This window comes from Thunnus maccoyii, chromosome 7 (assembly GCF_910596095.1).
Source record: "Thunnus maccoyii chromosome 7, fThuMac1.1, whole genome shotgun sequence".
NCBI lineage: Eukaryota > Metazoa > Chordata > Actinopteri > Scombriformes > Scombridae > Thunnus > Thunnus maccoyii.
The window spans coordinates 24,738,029-24,754,485 of NC_056539.1; the positions used below are offsets into that span (position 1 = coordinate 24,738,029).

General features: G+C 38.5%; 1 protein-coding gene across 1 annotated transcript in view; it reads right to left on the bottom strand.

The window, feature by feature from the left end:
• Nucleotides 1-1,046: 1,046 nt before the first annotated feature.
• The window catches only part of lepr (leptin receptor), a 28,404-nt gene continuing 12,993 nt past the window's right edge, over nucleotides 1,047-16,457 (bottom strand). Inside the window, exons 7-21 of the mRNA XM_042417607.1 lie at nucleotides 15,385-15,533; nucleotides 14,080-14,221; nucleotides 11,695-11,855; nucleotides 11,442-11,541; nucleotides 11,046-11,145; nucleotides 10,037-10,251; nucleotides 9,206-9,357; nucleotides 8,370-8,523; nucleotides 8,009-8,091; nucleotides 7,711-7,924; nucleotides 5,022-5,228; nucleotides 4,832-4,915; nucleotides 4,599-4,692; nucleotides 3,987-4,062; nucleotides 1,047-3,016 (exon numbers count right to left, since the gene is read on the bottom strand). Of these exons, the coding sequence (XP_042273541.1) occupies nucleotides 2,090-3,016; nucleotides 3,987-4,062; nucleotides 4,599-4,692; nucleotides 4,832-4,915; nucleotides 5,022-5,228; nucleotides 7,711-7,924; nucleotides 8,009-8,091; nucleotides 8,370-8,523; nucleotides 9,206-9,357; nucleotides 10,037-10,251; nucleotides 11,046-11,145; nucleotides 11,442-11,541; nucleotides 11,695-11,855; nucleotides 14,080-14,221; nucleotides 15,385-15,533 (2,858 nt within the window). The 3' untranslated portion in view covers nucleotides 1,047-2,089. The remainder of the gene's footprint in view (nucleotides 3,017-3,986; nucleotides 4,063-4,598; nucleotides 4,693-4,831; nucleotides 4,916-5,021; nucleotides 5,229-7,710; nucleotides 7,925-8,008; nucleotides 8,092-8,369; nucleotides 8,524-9,205; nucleotides 9,358-10,036; nucleotides 10,252-11,045; nucleotides 11,146-11,441; nucleotides 11,542-11,694; nucleotides 11,856-14,079; nucleotides 14,222-15,384; nucleotides 15,534-16,457) is intronic.

A 16,457-nucleotide genomic window follows, 5' to 3' on the forward strand; every position in this document is an offset into this window, starting at 1 on the left:
AAAAAAATGATAATACGCTACATAAAACAGAAGTGTGAATTGTTCCCACAATCTACTGTACGTGAAATAATTTCTGGTGTCTGTGAACTGGCTTATTCATTTTGTCAGATAATTAATGACTTTCTTTCTCTGTTTTTAAAAACTAATCAAGCAAGATGTGACAATTTTAATAAAATAAATGACAATTACAAAATATAATATTGAAAACTGCCTTCATAACACTACACATGGTGAAAGCCAGATATTTACTATAATATTTAAATGATCTGAACAGGAATAATTGCCCCTTTTTTGACTTTTGCAGTTTAATTACACTATTATTAGCTCTTAAACCTCGGTTACATCATGCGTGCAGAAGGTGTAGTTACAGTGGCCTCTAGTGGCATTTAAGTGATCTCCACAAAACACAATAAATGGGTTTCAGGTGTCAGCTAGAAAACACAGCATGAAATTTAACTGCACACAATTACTGTACTGACACAGTATTGAAGAGAGAAGAGTAACTTGTTCCAGATGACGTATGATTTTCGACTTCCAAAACTCTAAACTGTAGCTAAACTAAAATAATGTGTTTATGTTGGTTCATTCATCAACACAGGTCATTAATTTACCATATGACTACATATATATACAGACAGAAAAATATCCATTACATACATACTGTACACATACTGTACAGTACAAATATGTATTTCTGGAGTCACATCATTTTGATTCCTTGTTTTGTATTTACCTCTTGCAGCCACAAGGTGACAGAATATTACAGCTGTTTAGGAAATTCATATGCACAGTACATGTTTGTAGAGTCTGCACGCTTTTGTGTATGTGTTCATCTACTTATTCAATTATTTCTTTATTTTCTAAAGGTTTGGTGAGGATGAACATCCCTCCCTCCCTCCGCCCATCCATAGATTTTATAATAATTCTAACAAATACAGATTTAAGACAAAAGAAGAGAGATAAAAGAGATAAAATTGTCTGTGTCACAACATACAATAAACCAGTTCAATGATAGCACTGGTCCCTGTTTTACAAACCACACACACTCACAATAAATACTTTATTTTCAACATGAAAAATAGACAAAATATCTAAATATACAATAGCAACTTTTGTCCACTTACGTTTCAATATTTTCATGACATTTAATTTCTTAATTTCTTCTTCTGGTTTCAAATATACATTCTTTTGTCTTTTATTTGCACCAGACAGCAGCTGTACATCAAAATGGCCAAGCACAGGAAAAAATAGATATTATATTTTTCACATACTGTAACAAAGTCTCAAATACATTTCAGCACAAAGTACAAAAAGACATTCTTTGGGTTGGTGAGTGATTTAGACCATGCAGATGTTTGAAATGCAAGCTGCCTACTGATGCAGAGAATGACGAGTCCAGAAATCACCTGCAATTACTCATCGTTAACAACTGTTTCATCATTTAGTCACACCAATACAGTATCTTTGAACTGACAGCCCAGTTGGGCCTTCACTTCACAGTCAAATGTGATTTGAGAAAACCAAAACTAAGAGATTATGGGCATTTTCTCTCTCGCTTTCTATGCATTTATGTATTCTCTTTGAAGCTCTTTCATGTTTCACTTAAAATTTAACTGAGAGAATTCAGCAGAGAATCAAAGACAGCTTTTTTTCAACATTATGGTGTGAGCAGATGAGTACATGTAGTCATACAGAGCTTGATTATGATGACCACTATACTAGTTGTTGGCTGCTGCTCTCCATGAACATTAACTGCATATTCTTCTGATAGCCTAACCTCCTTTGAAAATGTTTGAGCTCATTTTTCTCAGTTAGTGCTCCTGCATCAGTAATCACTGCTACATGATTGCAACGGAGCTGTTTGGCACAGTAGAAACTAGGGTTTAAATCCCCCAAAAGAAAGAAAGAAATGCCTATAAATGAGGCTTGTGCCACACAATAGCAGCAGTGATGAAGATCAACTTTGAGTCATACATCATTGGAGGTATTTTTACATTATCCAGCTCCACACCACACTATGTCTGAAGGAATAGATGATATATGAATGCAGCTTGTGTGAGAGTCATAGCTGGGGTTTGGTTTCTTGTGGTTAATCTGTGAGTTGCCTCGTGCAAGGAGCAGTTCTGAACTGAGGCATGTACAGTGGAGAAAAGCCACGTGTTGACGCTGACAGCATCTCACTGGGCTCGTTCGAGTCCACAGGGCCGAGCAAAGGGTGTGACTCCACAGAGCAGGCCTCTCTGTTCAAAACGACGTTTTTGAGCAGCTCAGCTTTTGTATCCTCCTCTCTCTTCTCCTCTCCCTCACTCTCCCCATCCTCCACTGGATAGTCCATACCTAGATAATACAGGTCCTTCCCTTCTCTCCGCTCCTCCTCATCTTCTTGCTCTGATGTTTCAGAAAGCTCCTCCACGGAATTGTAGGAGCAGGAGCACCGCGGGTCGTCTATCTCCCCACCTCGGCAGCTGTCCAATTCCCACAGGCCACCAGGGAAAGATCCAGAAATGTCTGAGTTGTTGGCAGAGAAATTGCCCTCATCACTGGAGCTGCTGCCACTACCATCCTTGTAATGGAGATGAATAGGCTGCTGCTCCTGCTTTTTATCAGTGAGCAGCACAGTGGCGTATGTGACTGAAGAATGAGCAGAGGTGTCATTGGTGCCTGGGACCTGATCTGGTGGGAGGTCGACAAGCTGTAACTCATCCATCCTCAGGCTTGAAGTGGTTAAAGCATCCAAACCAAGGGCTAAGGAGTGAGCTCCACCCAGGAGTGCCTCAATGTCCATGGATTGGCTTTGGTCGACGTCAGAGTTAAACCCTGAAGGAAGAGAGATAGCTAAAGCAGTGGCTGTGTCAGGGGTTAGGGATACAAGCGGGGTTTGGACCAAGCCTGTGGTCAGAGCTGAGAGGTCAGTCTTTTCCACAATGACGACTTTGGAAATGTTCTCAGCAGGGAGCAGTAGCGGCCAGGCTGGCAGGCCTTCTGGGGGTTGGAAAAGGTGGTCGAACGTGTCAGCCTAGAGAGAGATACAAAAACAGTATAAACATTAGTTTTCAGAATATGAGCTGAGATATAATTGAAATCATGAAAAAGACATTGTAAAGTATTTTAGTTGCAATAGAAAAAGTTTAAGAGGGAAGAATGAACTGCATGTTTTGTATTAGTGCATTACTCCCTGAGGGTAGCATTGCAAACTTACATAACAGTATACATGTCACAATGTAAATGTGCAGCCATTGAGTACTAAAAGATAATTTGCATGATGTAAATTGCCAGTCAGTTGCTCCACCATTTGTTCCAGACTGAACAACAGTTTGGTCTCAGTGACTACTGGATGGATTACCATTCAATTTGGTGATCTCTTAAGTTTTTATCTAGCTCCATCATCAAGTCAAAATTGTAATTTCGAATTTTTGTAATGTTTAGTGCTAATTAGCAACGGTTAGCATGTTAGCACTTTAAACTACAATGATGAACATCATACACATTACACCTACTAACCATCAACATGTTAGTTTTGTCATTGTGAGCATGTTGATATTAGCATTTAGCACAGAGCATCGCAGTGTGTAAGTTCAGCCTCAAAGAATCACTAGCATGGCTTTAGACTGTCTTGTTAATCAATCTACAGCACCTTACGTAAATTCACAATGCTGTACAGTATCATGCAAATAAATTACATCTAATAGAATATTGTGCGTAAAATATATTTTGTTTTTTGGGTTTTTTTTTTTAACAGACCAGTGTGCAGGATTAAGCGCCATCTAGTGGTGAGGTTGCAGATTGCAATAAACTGAATACCCCACCCCACATCCCTCCCTTCCAAGTGTGTGGGAGACACTGTGGTGGCTGTGAAACTTGCAAAACCGCAAAGGGCCCTCCCTGGAACCATTGTCTGGTTTGTCCGTTCTGGACTACTGTAGAAACATGGCAGCGCAACATGGCGGACTCTGTGGAAATCTCTGTAGTTTCACATTATTTTTTACCTTTTTGAAGTCCAGTCCTTTAGCCCAGGAACATTTGTTTGGGTTGGGCACATCCTTCCACACATACTTTTTCATCCTGTAGACAAAGTGCAGCAGATACTTAGGTTGCATCTCTCTGTATAAAACACTTTTTTTCTTCCTCTTTCATCTAATTTCCCCACCTCCCTGCAGCCAAACGTCAAGTGTAAGTACACCCTTGTGACCTATTAAATGTCACACTAATTTTTCATGGTCAGTGTCTCTGCTCCCTAAATTAGACTGCTCCCCAGAGATTAATGTGATTTATCATTTCTTTCAGGTGTCAGAGCAAAAAACTAATACGGTATATATTGATGCTGTAGAATTTCTACCAGGAATAAGATTAATTATTAAATAAACTGCAACACCTGCATGTCAAAAAGTAATGTATCCTTCATAAGATAACTATTGTACTTAAGGTAACTCATTTGATATCAGCAGCTTTTTCATGGTGATTTTGTGACCTTACTGCTCACAATACAAACTCAAAATCTTTATACATCATTAATAATTAACTAATTAATTTTTAGTGTTTAATCCCTGTAAATATGCCATTGAAGATTTGGAATCTTTGTACCAATCAGGAGCTCTTACTGGTTTTGGGAGAGGACCAGGGTGACAAACAGGACGATGGAGAGGAAGGAGATGATCATCAGCATCATGTAAGCTGCAGGGTCTCCTCTGGTGGCTGTAACAGGTGGAAAATACACATCAGACCTTTGAATGGCACAGTGTAACTGCTGGGGACCATTCTTGCAAAAACTTTGATATTTTAATATGATATCATTACAACAGCCTGAAAACCATATTGTGCATATTGTGCATACCTATGGTGTACACTGGTTCCCCTTCGCCTTCAGCAAACACAGGATACAAGTAGAAGCCGTACTCCTCAGAGCCAAAGAAGTCACCTGAGATTATAGTCAAGTTAAGGGTTAATTTAGCAGAGACTACTCGCTCTTTCACAGAAACACTCTGTTAACAGATACAATGAGAAATGAAACACAGACATGTTACCTCTTAGATAGACAGCACGGTCAGTGTAAGGCACTCTGGCCCATGTTTCTCCACTAAGGCCTTTGTGGTGATCAGGGTCCTGCTGCCTCTGTGGCAACCACTGAACCACCATGAACAGAGGTATAGAGCTGTTGTCCAGCAGGCTCCAGGACAGAGACACACAGGTGCTGTTGATAACCAGCGCACGGAACGAACGCACACAGCGGCCTGAAGGACACACAAGAAAGAAAAGAGTGTAGTCAGTATAATGAAATATCCTCAGATGACTCATCCTTTTGGGAAAATTCTTTAGAAAGTTGAATTTCTCATTTTGTGGTTTGATGACGGAGGTGGAGAGCGCTGTCTGACACGTCAGGTTATTTGGGGTCCAACTGGGTTAAGATCTGGTGACTGCAAATATCATAAATTATGAATTGTATCAGTCACTCCTTGTACGCTGAATTTTCTGGAAGCTATGAGCATTTACAACTGAGCAATGTACTTCTAACATATGACTTGGCCATCACAACAAATTTATAGTTAATTTCTACCGTTACAGTCACCATGTGTATTATTTGAAAAACTCCTGAGGGAGTTATCTAGCTCTTTAGCTGCTAAATTGATGCGCACTGTGTTCCCCAGCTAGTCTGTCTGCTGTTTATTGCTGGGCTGGTAGTGTACAGTGGGTTTATTAGAGCTCTTTTACTGAAAACAGCTTCCTGCTGTGGCTGCAAACAACCCCTAGAGTGATGAGATTAAACCGAAACAAGTGAAGTTGCGAGCCAGAACACCAAAACACAGAGCTAAAAGCTCAGCTAGACAGGGCTGATAAACTGAGAACTGCAGAGTCTGATAATTATCATTTACATGTAGTCATGTGATGCATTGTTAATATAAAATCTGAATATATCCACTTTAAGTGGCATGTTTTTCACATACAGACAGATGGCAACAGGTGAAAAATCTGAATAAATGAGTAGAGCAACATAATGAACGCAGATGCTTACTTACAGGTCACATGGGGTCATTAAATGGTTTGTTGAGTATGAAAATGATGTGAATCATAACAGTTGTTTGGCTTATTTAGCCTGCAACAGAAACAAATGACTGAAACTGGCCATCTTCATGGAAAACCAATTTGATTCTGCCAGTTACTAGTTTAATGAAAATGCCTTCCTCTGAATTATGAGTGATGGGACGGATACACAACTGTCATAAACAAACACAAAAACATCTCAGCATATTACACAGAGTACTGTCATTAAAAACTGAACCTCGTTACTTCTGTTAAAATGCTGCTAATAGTACTTACTTCACTAAAGATAATGGCTGCAGGGCCTCAATCAGGGCTTTTACAGGCTCACCAGAGATACACATTTTAAGTGTCATGCCTAAATGGACAGTGTGCATTGAATACATGCCCAAATGGAGACGTGTAATGAGAAAAAGAACAAAAAAAAAGAATTTTAATGATAAAAAAACAGTCTAATGAATGACATGGTCTCAGCTCAAAAAACCTCAAAAACAGAAACGGATGTTTTTGAGAAATCCATTTCTGGGAGGAAATGAAAAACAAAAACTGATAAAAATATTCAGTTTAATTAACTTTTGTTGTGTCCCACTCAAAAGGAAAATGAATTAACAACATGACTGGACATACACATATACCTGTTTTCGTGCAGTTTTGATCAGAATGGACAGCATTTAACACCTTGTTTTCTTCCAATGTGCACACATGCCTCTGAATGTAAAAGCTGACCGTGAATCTGATAGCACTGATGAAAACCTGAGGTCATTTTTTTTTTCACAATGCAACAAAGCCTTCTGACCTCAGCCACAGTTTTCAAGTCTTTACTGGAACATAACAGCATGTTAGAGAATTAAAAATATCATTGCAGAAACTGCCTGCACTCTCTTCTAGCTGCTCAAATCTTGCTGTGTTGTTTTGGATCTTATTTATCTTATTTATTTTTATGTTTTTTTTGGCAGCTTCTGGGTTGTTTTAAGGTGCCATTTAGGGCTGTTTCTATGATGAAATTGTATATGTACATAATAGAAATTGTATTCATGATTGTGTGCTCATATTTATGTTAATGTGAGTTTTGTTTTAAATTAGTCTTTATTAAAGATCCCCTCCATACATGTTTCAAAAAATGCTCTGCTTTGAATAATAATTTGTTTCTCATATCCCCCCCCGAAAAAAAATACCCTGTTAAAATCTATTCCTTATTAAAAATACAGAATTAATGAATATACTAATATTCTTCACTTCAAAAGTTAAACTGTTGGATACAAGATGCCTCCTATTTCACTGCAGTAGTCACAGAAAAACATTCCCCCTTCTGCAGATGAATGTGAAAAACAGCCTTCTGGTGTCAAATTCTGCACATACGTCATTCTGCACAGTGAAGCTTATGATTTTTATTGTGTCCTTTCATTGTTTCAGCCAGCCTTCAGATTTCATGCCAAGTCATATGATGCTGGATTACCGTAGATATCATTTTAGTAGAGGCCGCACATTTTGCACTGAGAGTTTGTTTTTTTGGATTTGTCCTGCAGCACTGATGTAATAATGATAATGTGAGACTTCATTGATCCTCAGGAACAAACTCAGGCCACAGTGACGAGAATACAGAATACCAACAATTTCACTATCATGTGCAAATAGCAGAATAAGTTCACTGTCTTATCAGAGTCTTTGTTCACTCACGTTTGGGCTGTCTGTCCAATGTCATTTTGATGTTGTTGGCAGAGCTCCCCAGACTATTGAAGGCCTCAACAGTCACAGTTTGGACCTCCTGGTTCCACTCAAAGCTGTAGGAGGACACCAGCTCGATCCGCTCCCTCATCACAGCACCACTTGAGGACTGGTGCTGGACTATAAACCCATCCACACAGTAAGAGCGCACTGACATTGGGGGATGCTGGAATAAAGCAGAACAACACATGATTTTTATTGATATGTTTTACTTATAAGCCTAAATATTTTTATATTGTGAGTTTTGTACCTCAAATAGTAGAGTAACATTAGTCTGATTTCTGTATGGATCATCCTGGAGAATTCTCCAGAAATCAGGACCACGGTCAGGAGCTGAGGAGGAGACCGACAATAACATCACGTGACAGCTTCTACCTCTGTGTTAGTGGGGGGGGGGGGGGGGGGGATGGTATGAAGTGCATCATGTGTGCCATTTTCCATTAGCACTAAAATCAGAAGGTCACATGTAATTTAAAACGTTACATCAAGCATCAACCTGCATCTCAAACGCACTTCGATCGCAGGAAAAACATTGTGTCAAGGCTGTCATGATTTTAAAATGCTAGTGTGATTTGAAATTTTGTTCTGGAGTGATGTTTATGGTATTTTACCTCTGCTATTTTCCGGTGTAGAGTAAACTGAGTCGCTCCAATCGCTCCAGTAGCCGGTGCCGTTGATGTGCATGCAACGCACTTGCACCACATACACACGGCACATGTCCGGAACCGCAACCTCCGCCCACGGCACCCGCACTGGATTATGTACCTAAAGACATGATGTTTTTCTCAGAGTTACGTAAGGCTCATTTAGAAAAAATAAAACCAGTGGAAAATATCTCAGAATGGAGTACACATGTGGTTCATCTATCTATCCACTTTACCTGAGCAAAGAGAAAATTGTTCCTTCATCTTCATCATCATTTTGTTTGGCAAATGGAAACCATAAATAGTGCGCGTCCAATTTTAAAGAGAATTTTTTAATCAGTGGACAGGAACCAGCTCATACCAGCTCATGTCGACCTGATCAGGTGAGGCCATGTCAAAGCATCCTCTGTCATTTAAGGAGATATGAGACTCATTTAGCTGAACCAACTGAGTCCTGGACCTGTGTAACCTCCTACATGTTGGTTGCTGTTGTTTTTATAGATCAACAGATTTCTTAAAAGGTAGAAAGATATTTTGGAAAGATACTTTGTGAACTTTTTTCACAATAAAAATTTCACAGTGAATGAACAGTAGTGAGTTGGAAGTGCTCTGTGGCAATCGATCATTTGCTAACTATCCAATATCTCCATGCAAATTGATATTTAGAGGGTTCACAATTTTCTTTCTTCAAATTTTACCTCCTATATTAAGATCAGCAAAATACCATCCATAGTATTGCTTAGCAAAACTTTCAATCAAAGCTTCTGGTTTATCATTATTAACAGTCAAACGGAAAGTCTCACCTTCCACTCTGGCTGAGCTCTGACAGCAGATGAAAGGAGACGAAACTGACACTGGAGCCCCTCGACTGGCAGAGACGGAGGTTCCCATGTGACCCTCAGGACCCCTCTGCTCCGGCTCACTGCCCTCACATTAGTTGGTGTGTGGGGTTTCACTGCAGGTGAAACAGCAGGGCATTCAACCTTGTTAACCTCATGCAATTTCACAAACTTCTTTAGTATAAGCTGGTATATGTAAAAGTATGACAGCTGTTGTAGAGGATCTGATAAAAACAAGGCTGGATAACGGACAAACATTGTTGTGGAAGTAAAAAGCTTGCTAGGTAGACTAAAGTCTACTATAAATCCTGACAAGAATGTTTCTTATACCTTTATCAGGGTCTACAGACATCATTTGCAATCAGTGTTTTTAACATCAATATTTAAAGGTGCTCTACAACCATACAAAACACACCATTCAGTATTTCCAATGGCAGGAAATTCCGACAATATTGTTTTTGCTATTTCCAGGTCATAGGTTGCCCTCCACAGAGTGCCACTGTTTAACAACTGTTCAAAGGAAACCTTTCAGAAATGTTTGTTTATATTATATAGTAAATTATGTTGAAAATCAACTGATATATCTTAACAGAATATTTTTACACTGTCAAATATTGATATTGACATATTGTTAACTGCTCAAACAAAACCTGTATGCTAAAAAAAAATCATTCATACGGTAAGACATAGTGTAGCACAATGTGTTCTCATCTTGACAGATTGATGAGCATTGAAGAATTGTTAAAAACAAGTTAGTCACTGTCTCTTCCTTTTTTGCAAATTCATCTTTCTCACCATGATCTATGGGTGACAGGTACACAGGTTTGGACCAGATAGGGCCCAGACGGGACGGCACCTCCAGCCACAGCTTGTAGCAGTTCATCCTCAGGGGATGGATGGTACAGGTTTTTTGCCTGGACCGGACTGGAAGGCAAACAGGTCCCATCTCCCCCACTTTCTCACCCGCTCTCTCCCTTTCCTCCATTATATCACATGGCAGATCAGCCCACCTGCAGTGAAAAATGGTCTCATGTTATGTTTCTCTCTTTTCTCTCCACTAATCTGATCTGTACAGTTTCACATGCCAGAAAAGTAAAGTGTAGCAGATGTGTACCAGTATTTTTTGCCAACATTTCTATCATTTATGATGGCAGGACAAAAAGTTCTGCCAGACTCTGAACTACTAAAACCAAAAGTGAATGTACAAAAAAATGCCCCTCATTGCACAAGAAAATCACGTGGATGGATTTTACAACAGACAGTCTGAGTTGAAATTCTACTGTTAACCTTTGTTTTGAACACAAGTTTGGCTAATGTTTAAAACCAGTATAATCATCTGACTGCTCAAGTTTCTTGCCTCATCTTAATTCTTTTTAGCGACGTTGCCACATTCCCAGGTCTTAGTTATTTACTTGATGAAGCATTGTTATTACCGTCTAGGTCCTAAGGTTCCTATACAAATAAGAATTACATAAATACAACAAATGGGAATTACCCTTTAAATTGTTGAAAATAACTTAAAATAGCAAAATACTGTATCTCTCAAATTTAAAAAAATTCCATGATGTATTAACAAATAGTTAACTGCTCAAAGAAACTTCCAGGTTTCACTTCAAAGAGTACGAGCATTTCCTGAGTGTTCCCAATGTGTTGTTTGGTACACTGTGTTCAGTAACTTCCAGGTTGTCAGCACTCTGAAACTGGGCGTTGATATGAGACTTCACTAACAATGCCACAGCTTGTGAAGACATTCAAATGCACTTAACCAAAAGGAAATAGCTACTGTATGTTAACCCCGCTTTACCTGAATCTGAATTTGGGTTTAGTCCACTGTGTGTTCTTCCAGCTACAGTCCATAGCATCAATATCACCGTTGGTTTCACAGTTTATATCAATCGACGCTCCTGAAATACAAAGGAAAATAAAAATAAACACGTGAGATAGCCTCGGTGGATTACAGGACGCCAGTCTCTTTCCTGTCTTTGTCCACTGCAGCTGAAAACTGTCACAATAGGAACATGGACCTTGAGCAACTTCAAAACATCAGAAGTGAAATGCACTGCAAAAATAGGTCACAAATTTACTAAACTGTAAATATAATGTGTGTATCTTACAACTGGACATGTAACAATTGTAGTTAGATGTCCAGCAGTTAGTGTTAAACATTAGTGTTTGCAAGTACTGGTGCACCAAAGCTCACCTTCTACATAGATCTGGCTGTAAGGGATGGTCCACTCCTGCGTGCACTGCAGCAGGTCATACATCCGAGTCTCTGAAGGGCGCACTGTGATCTGGCTGACCTGGTTTGGGTAACAGTGAGTCAGATCTATACACTTATTTACATAGACTGTACTTTTATAAAATTCACAGGGAAGTTATTTAACTTTTTGGAAATGTTCCCAGAAAAACACAAAAATACAGAGCGAAACCCTGAAAGGAGAGTTTTTTCTTACCCACTGGTTGACTGGGTGGTACTGGCTGCGATGAAGCGGCTGTTGGAAGTTGAGCATCCACATGGCCGTGCTGGCATTGATGCTGTGGTCGTTGAATACACAATAAACTGTTACGTTCTCCCCCGGTCGGGCCACCACTTTCTCAGGGATGTAGCTCACCGCTAAACATACACAAAAAATATCATTATGTGGTTTGATTTTTTTATAAATCTTATGTTTACTCTTTTTGCAATTAGCTTTTTGCAATCATGTTTTTTGACAATGTACCCTTCAGAACGGAAGAAGCAAAAGACAAAAAGCTAAACATATGTGAAAAGAACAAAACCCTCAGTCGAAGAAACTCCTGAGTCATTCTCATTCATTCAGTTTCAATCACAATCATTACAATAGGGAAAAAAAAAAACTTTTTCAGGAATTTTGAACATTTTTTAAATCCATTGTTTGTAACATGGTCAGACGTGGACTGAGTGTGAGGGTTATCTAACTACCTTCTCAGATGAACATCTGCAGAAAAGCAAACTACTGCATGCCAGCAATGGCAAAAAAGGACTGTGACTCATCAGCAAAAGAAAGGAAAAGAAAGAAAAGAGCTCAACAAAAGAAAACTGAAATGGCCTTCAAACTTTGTGTGTACTTCTGTGTGCATATAGTATGCACATGCATATGTATATTTTATACCACTAAACTTTTCCAAGAGTAATTATTTTACCTTCTCCAAACATTTGAATTATTTTATTATGCTGTTTTTGGAAGACTTCCTGCCATCACTGGAGACAATAGAGGACATTTTCAGTGGCTTGTTTTGGTGTGATGACTCAGGAGCTGCTGAGTCTCACAAACTTTTAACCCCTACACTGACTTGTGATGATACAAACACGTTTTTGCACCATGGTCAGGTTTTCTCATGTGATTTACAGTAGAAGAGCAACCTTCCTGTAAACAGAAACGCCTACACACACACACACACACACACACACACTTCTACCATGAAAACACAACACAAATCACTGCCAGATACTAGACTCGAATTGTCCCCTGTGTTGATAAAAGCCGTCAGGCTGGTGTTAATATTTTATTAACAGTCTGATGTTGTAGAGAACAGATTAACAACCAACCTGTGTCTCTGATGGCATTTAAAAGGGGTCATGGGTGTGCCAACAATTCTCAGTCTCATTTCTCAATTCTCAGTTTCATCATTTTTAAAACTTCTGCACATATATGTCTGCTTCATGTTCAGCTCTATGAATTAATATACTGCCTGTGACAATCTCCTTTTTTTCAGGCTGTTGTGTCATACTATGATTTATAGCTGGTTACTAACCTTAGAGACCGACCTCTGATTCAGAGCCTATTGATGTGGCCACATTGGAATGAGCTCTTCATGGCTCAGGCTAATGAGCTAGACTCATTTTCAATAGTTGAGCACTGAAATAAATCTACCTGAAGTAATTGAGGTTAGCTGTTGGCTCTGCTGCAGTCAGTGATGAGTCCTTTTCTACAGGACCTCTCAAAAAATGAAAGTTGAAATGCAGTCAGCAGGACTGATTTAGGATGATAGCCAGTGAAAAGGTGAAATTATATGATTTTGCTCCCTGATTTTAGAATCATCCAATCCCCCAATTGCCACTCAGCTCAGCTGTTGGATTTCTGAAACAACACAGATCGCTGTCAAGGTTCAAATCATCAGCAGGGAACTGAGAGTGTTTGTCTTCTTATTGTGTTCTGTTTGCATCCCATCCATATTTTGTTCAACAAACTTGCAAACAGAGGAGCCAACTTGCAATATTTAAGGCAGACTGACTGAAAGAAACAAGTACAAAATCTGCAGCAGATTGCAAAGTAGCAATTAAATAATCTTATATTAATATTTAATTTTAGCTACATCTGCGCAATGTTATCAAGACAAAAACTATATACACAAAAACTACTGTTGTGACTCACCTCAATGTCTAATTCTAACAAGGGCTAGAGGCATCAATCTGTAAATGAATCATAATGTAACTCAACTATCAGCATGTTGCCAAGCAACATAATTAGATTTATATTCCATTTCAATGACTTTCTGAGGAAAAGAGCAAACATAAAATTGCAAACCTGGAAAGTTGGAAATAAACTGCACAACTGACGTAGATAGCCCTCTAAATATTTTCATAGTTTGTCATTTGTTTTTTTGTTTTTTTGGTCTTTTCAATCCTGCACCCAAACTGCTGTCTGAAATACAATCTGATCAAAATATTGAATTAAAAAAAACAAATACTAAGTCAGTGATTTCCACCAAAGGTGTATGAGGAAAAGAACCAAAAGAATAAAAAGAAAACACTTGCACTCTTGTATTATTCTATTCTCTATCAATTTCAGTCTAAGCAGGTGAAAGGTGCTTCTTACTGTCAAGGTAGATGTGGTACGGTTCACTCCAGTCACTCCACAGTGCAGGTTCATCCAAGCTGGAGCAGTGAACCTGGATGGTGTAGTTCAGTCTGGGCTTCAGATCCAGAAGCATCCTGGGCTCTCCGGGCACAGAAACCATCTGAAGACAGCAGAGAGGGAATGAACAAACACTTACACAAACTGACTCGAGCATAGTTGGGCATGTTGTAATGAGAGCAATGACTCAAAATCTATCATCGTTTGTTGTGTCATCAACTGTAACTGTTACCAAAACACAAAACCAGACTGTATCCATAACTGGATGGTGTGTGTAGACACCTGAATATTTCTGACATGTTTCTTATGCTTTTTGGTAAAATCAAAAGAAATCTCTAGAGGGAATATCTTATTTGGGAAACTCTTTCAAAGCCAAAGCAGGAGTGTAACGGTAGACGATTTGTCTTTTTTTCCTACTAGTATGAATACCAAATATTGAAACAAATTAAGGGTGTTTCCTTAAGTCATTACTTCATATTAAAAAGTATCAAATTCATAGCAAATGTGACTTCCTCTTAACACCCAAACTAAAAAGATGTAAAGTGAGAGACTGAAAACATACTTTATTTATTTATAGGAGTCTTATAGGTCTAAAGTCCCACTTCTGGATGAATCATACAGTGTCTGAACACTGTGTGCACTGTTGAATTCTAAGAACACTCTATGAGGCAATTAAAACCACTACTGCAAGCAAGCAAGTCACATTAAATAAGCACTTGATCTTGACAGTGGAAATTTGTTCAGCTTGCAAGCAGCGCTCCTGCAGTGAAAGGCGACTGTGTGACTTGCTAAATGCATAACTTGTATATGATTCTCTTATGTGGTTTTGTTTTCACACATCTAAAAAAGAAACGTTTTATTTACTCCACAAAATGCTGTAATCTTTCTGCACATATGCCTCACATAAAGAATATTTATAACCAATTCTCGTATGTCATAATTGGCCTTCTGTATGATCTGTAATATTTGGCATTATATTTTATTACTTTTCCTTTGATCATTTGTACTAGATGGAAATATTTTTGCATTTTACCCGTAAGACTTCCTGTTTTGAGCTACATGAAACCACTGAGGCATCTATTCTTGCTAAAAACAGAGAATAATAGATGTGACATTTCGGCTTCAACATAAAGTAAAAAGTAACTTGACCTTAACAAACCTACAGTAAATGTCAGATCACTTGACTGCCAGTGAGATCTGTGGAGGTGTCTCTTACTCTGGTATGGTATTTTATCCCTGCTTAGGGTAGCACAGGTTAGTATTCACCTGCCAGGCTGGATGAGTGGTGTCGGAAGAGTATCGGACCTCATATCTCAGCGGACCGGAACCAAAGTCTTCTGGGTCGTCCCAGTGTAAAATCAGTTCTGCCTCGATGGTCTGGATATGTGAAAGGTTGAAGGGAGGACTGGGTTTCGCTGTAGCATAAAAATAGATTATTTTAAGAGCACATGTATACAGTATGTTCCACAGCAGAATCAATACACTTCAGACAATTTACTCACAATCATAATTCCACTTGGATTCTGCCTTAATATTAGATGGCATTATCAAGGGTTACTAAATCCTATGGATCATTACAATAACTGTAAATAAAATTAGAAGATTATGTTTTTTCCTTCTGGATCATAAAATTACTGTATTTGAGTTTCTACCTGTTAGGGATTTTGAGGATCTGTTGTGTGGCCTTAAGGTAAATCATTATTTATTTATAGCAGGATTAGTCATTTACTGTCTCTGATTCATGTCACTGTTCATCTAAATTTGGCATTTTATGTAATTAAACTTATCTTCATGCAGTGAGGATCAATACTCCTCCAGTCCTCATATCAGGATTATCAATATTAAATAAATGAATCAATCACAACTTGAGCACAAAGTTAATGAAGAATATAGACAGCATATAATTTCTCTACTCGGCATAAATGGCAAATTCACTTCACCTTTTGGTCTTTACATATATATGAAGCTTCTGCACTTAAATGTCAATGAATACATTTTGTGTCAAACCGTGCAACTGGTAAATTAAATTTTTTAAATGAATTATCTGTACACATGAGACATGCAAATATGTCCCAATACACCACTTGATTACGAAAAATACAACAAGAGATAATTAAGTCTCATAAAACCACAAAGATGCCTACTGGGAGAGAAGAGATTACTCAACAGCATGAGTAATTACTTTACAATTTATTTTCACTTACACACAGACACTTCTGAAAGACTCAATCGCACGCGTAAGTCAAGGAGAAACAACATCGTTATCTAATCAAAGATATCGGTATTATATCATTTAAAGGTTGGAAGAAAATATTATTGAAGCTTTTCTTTCAAGAGCA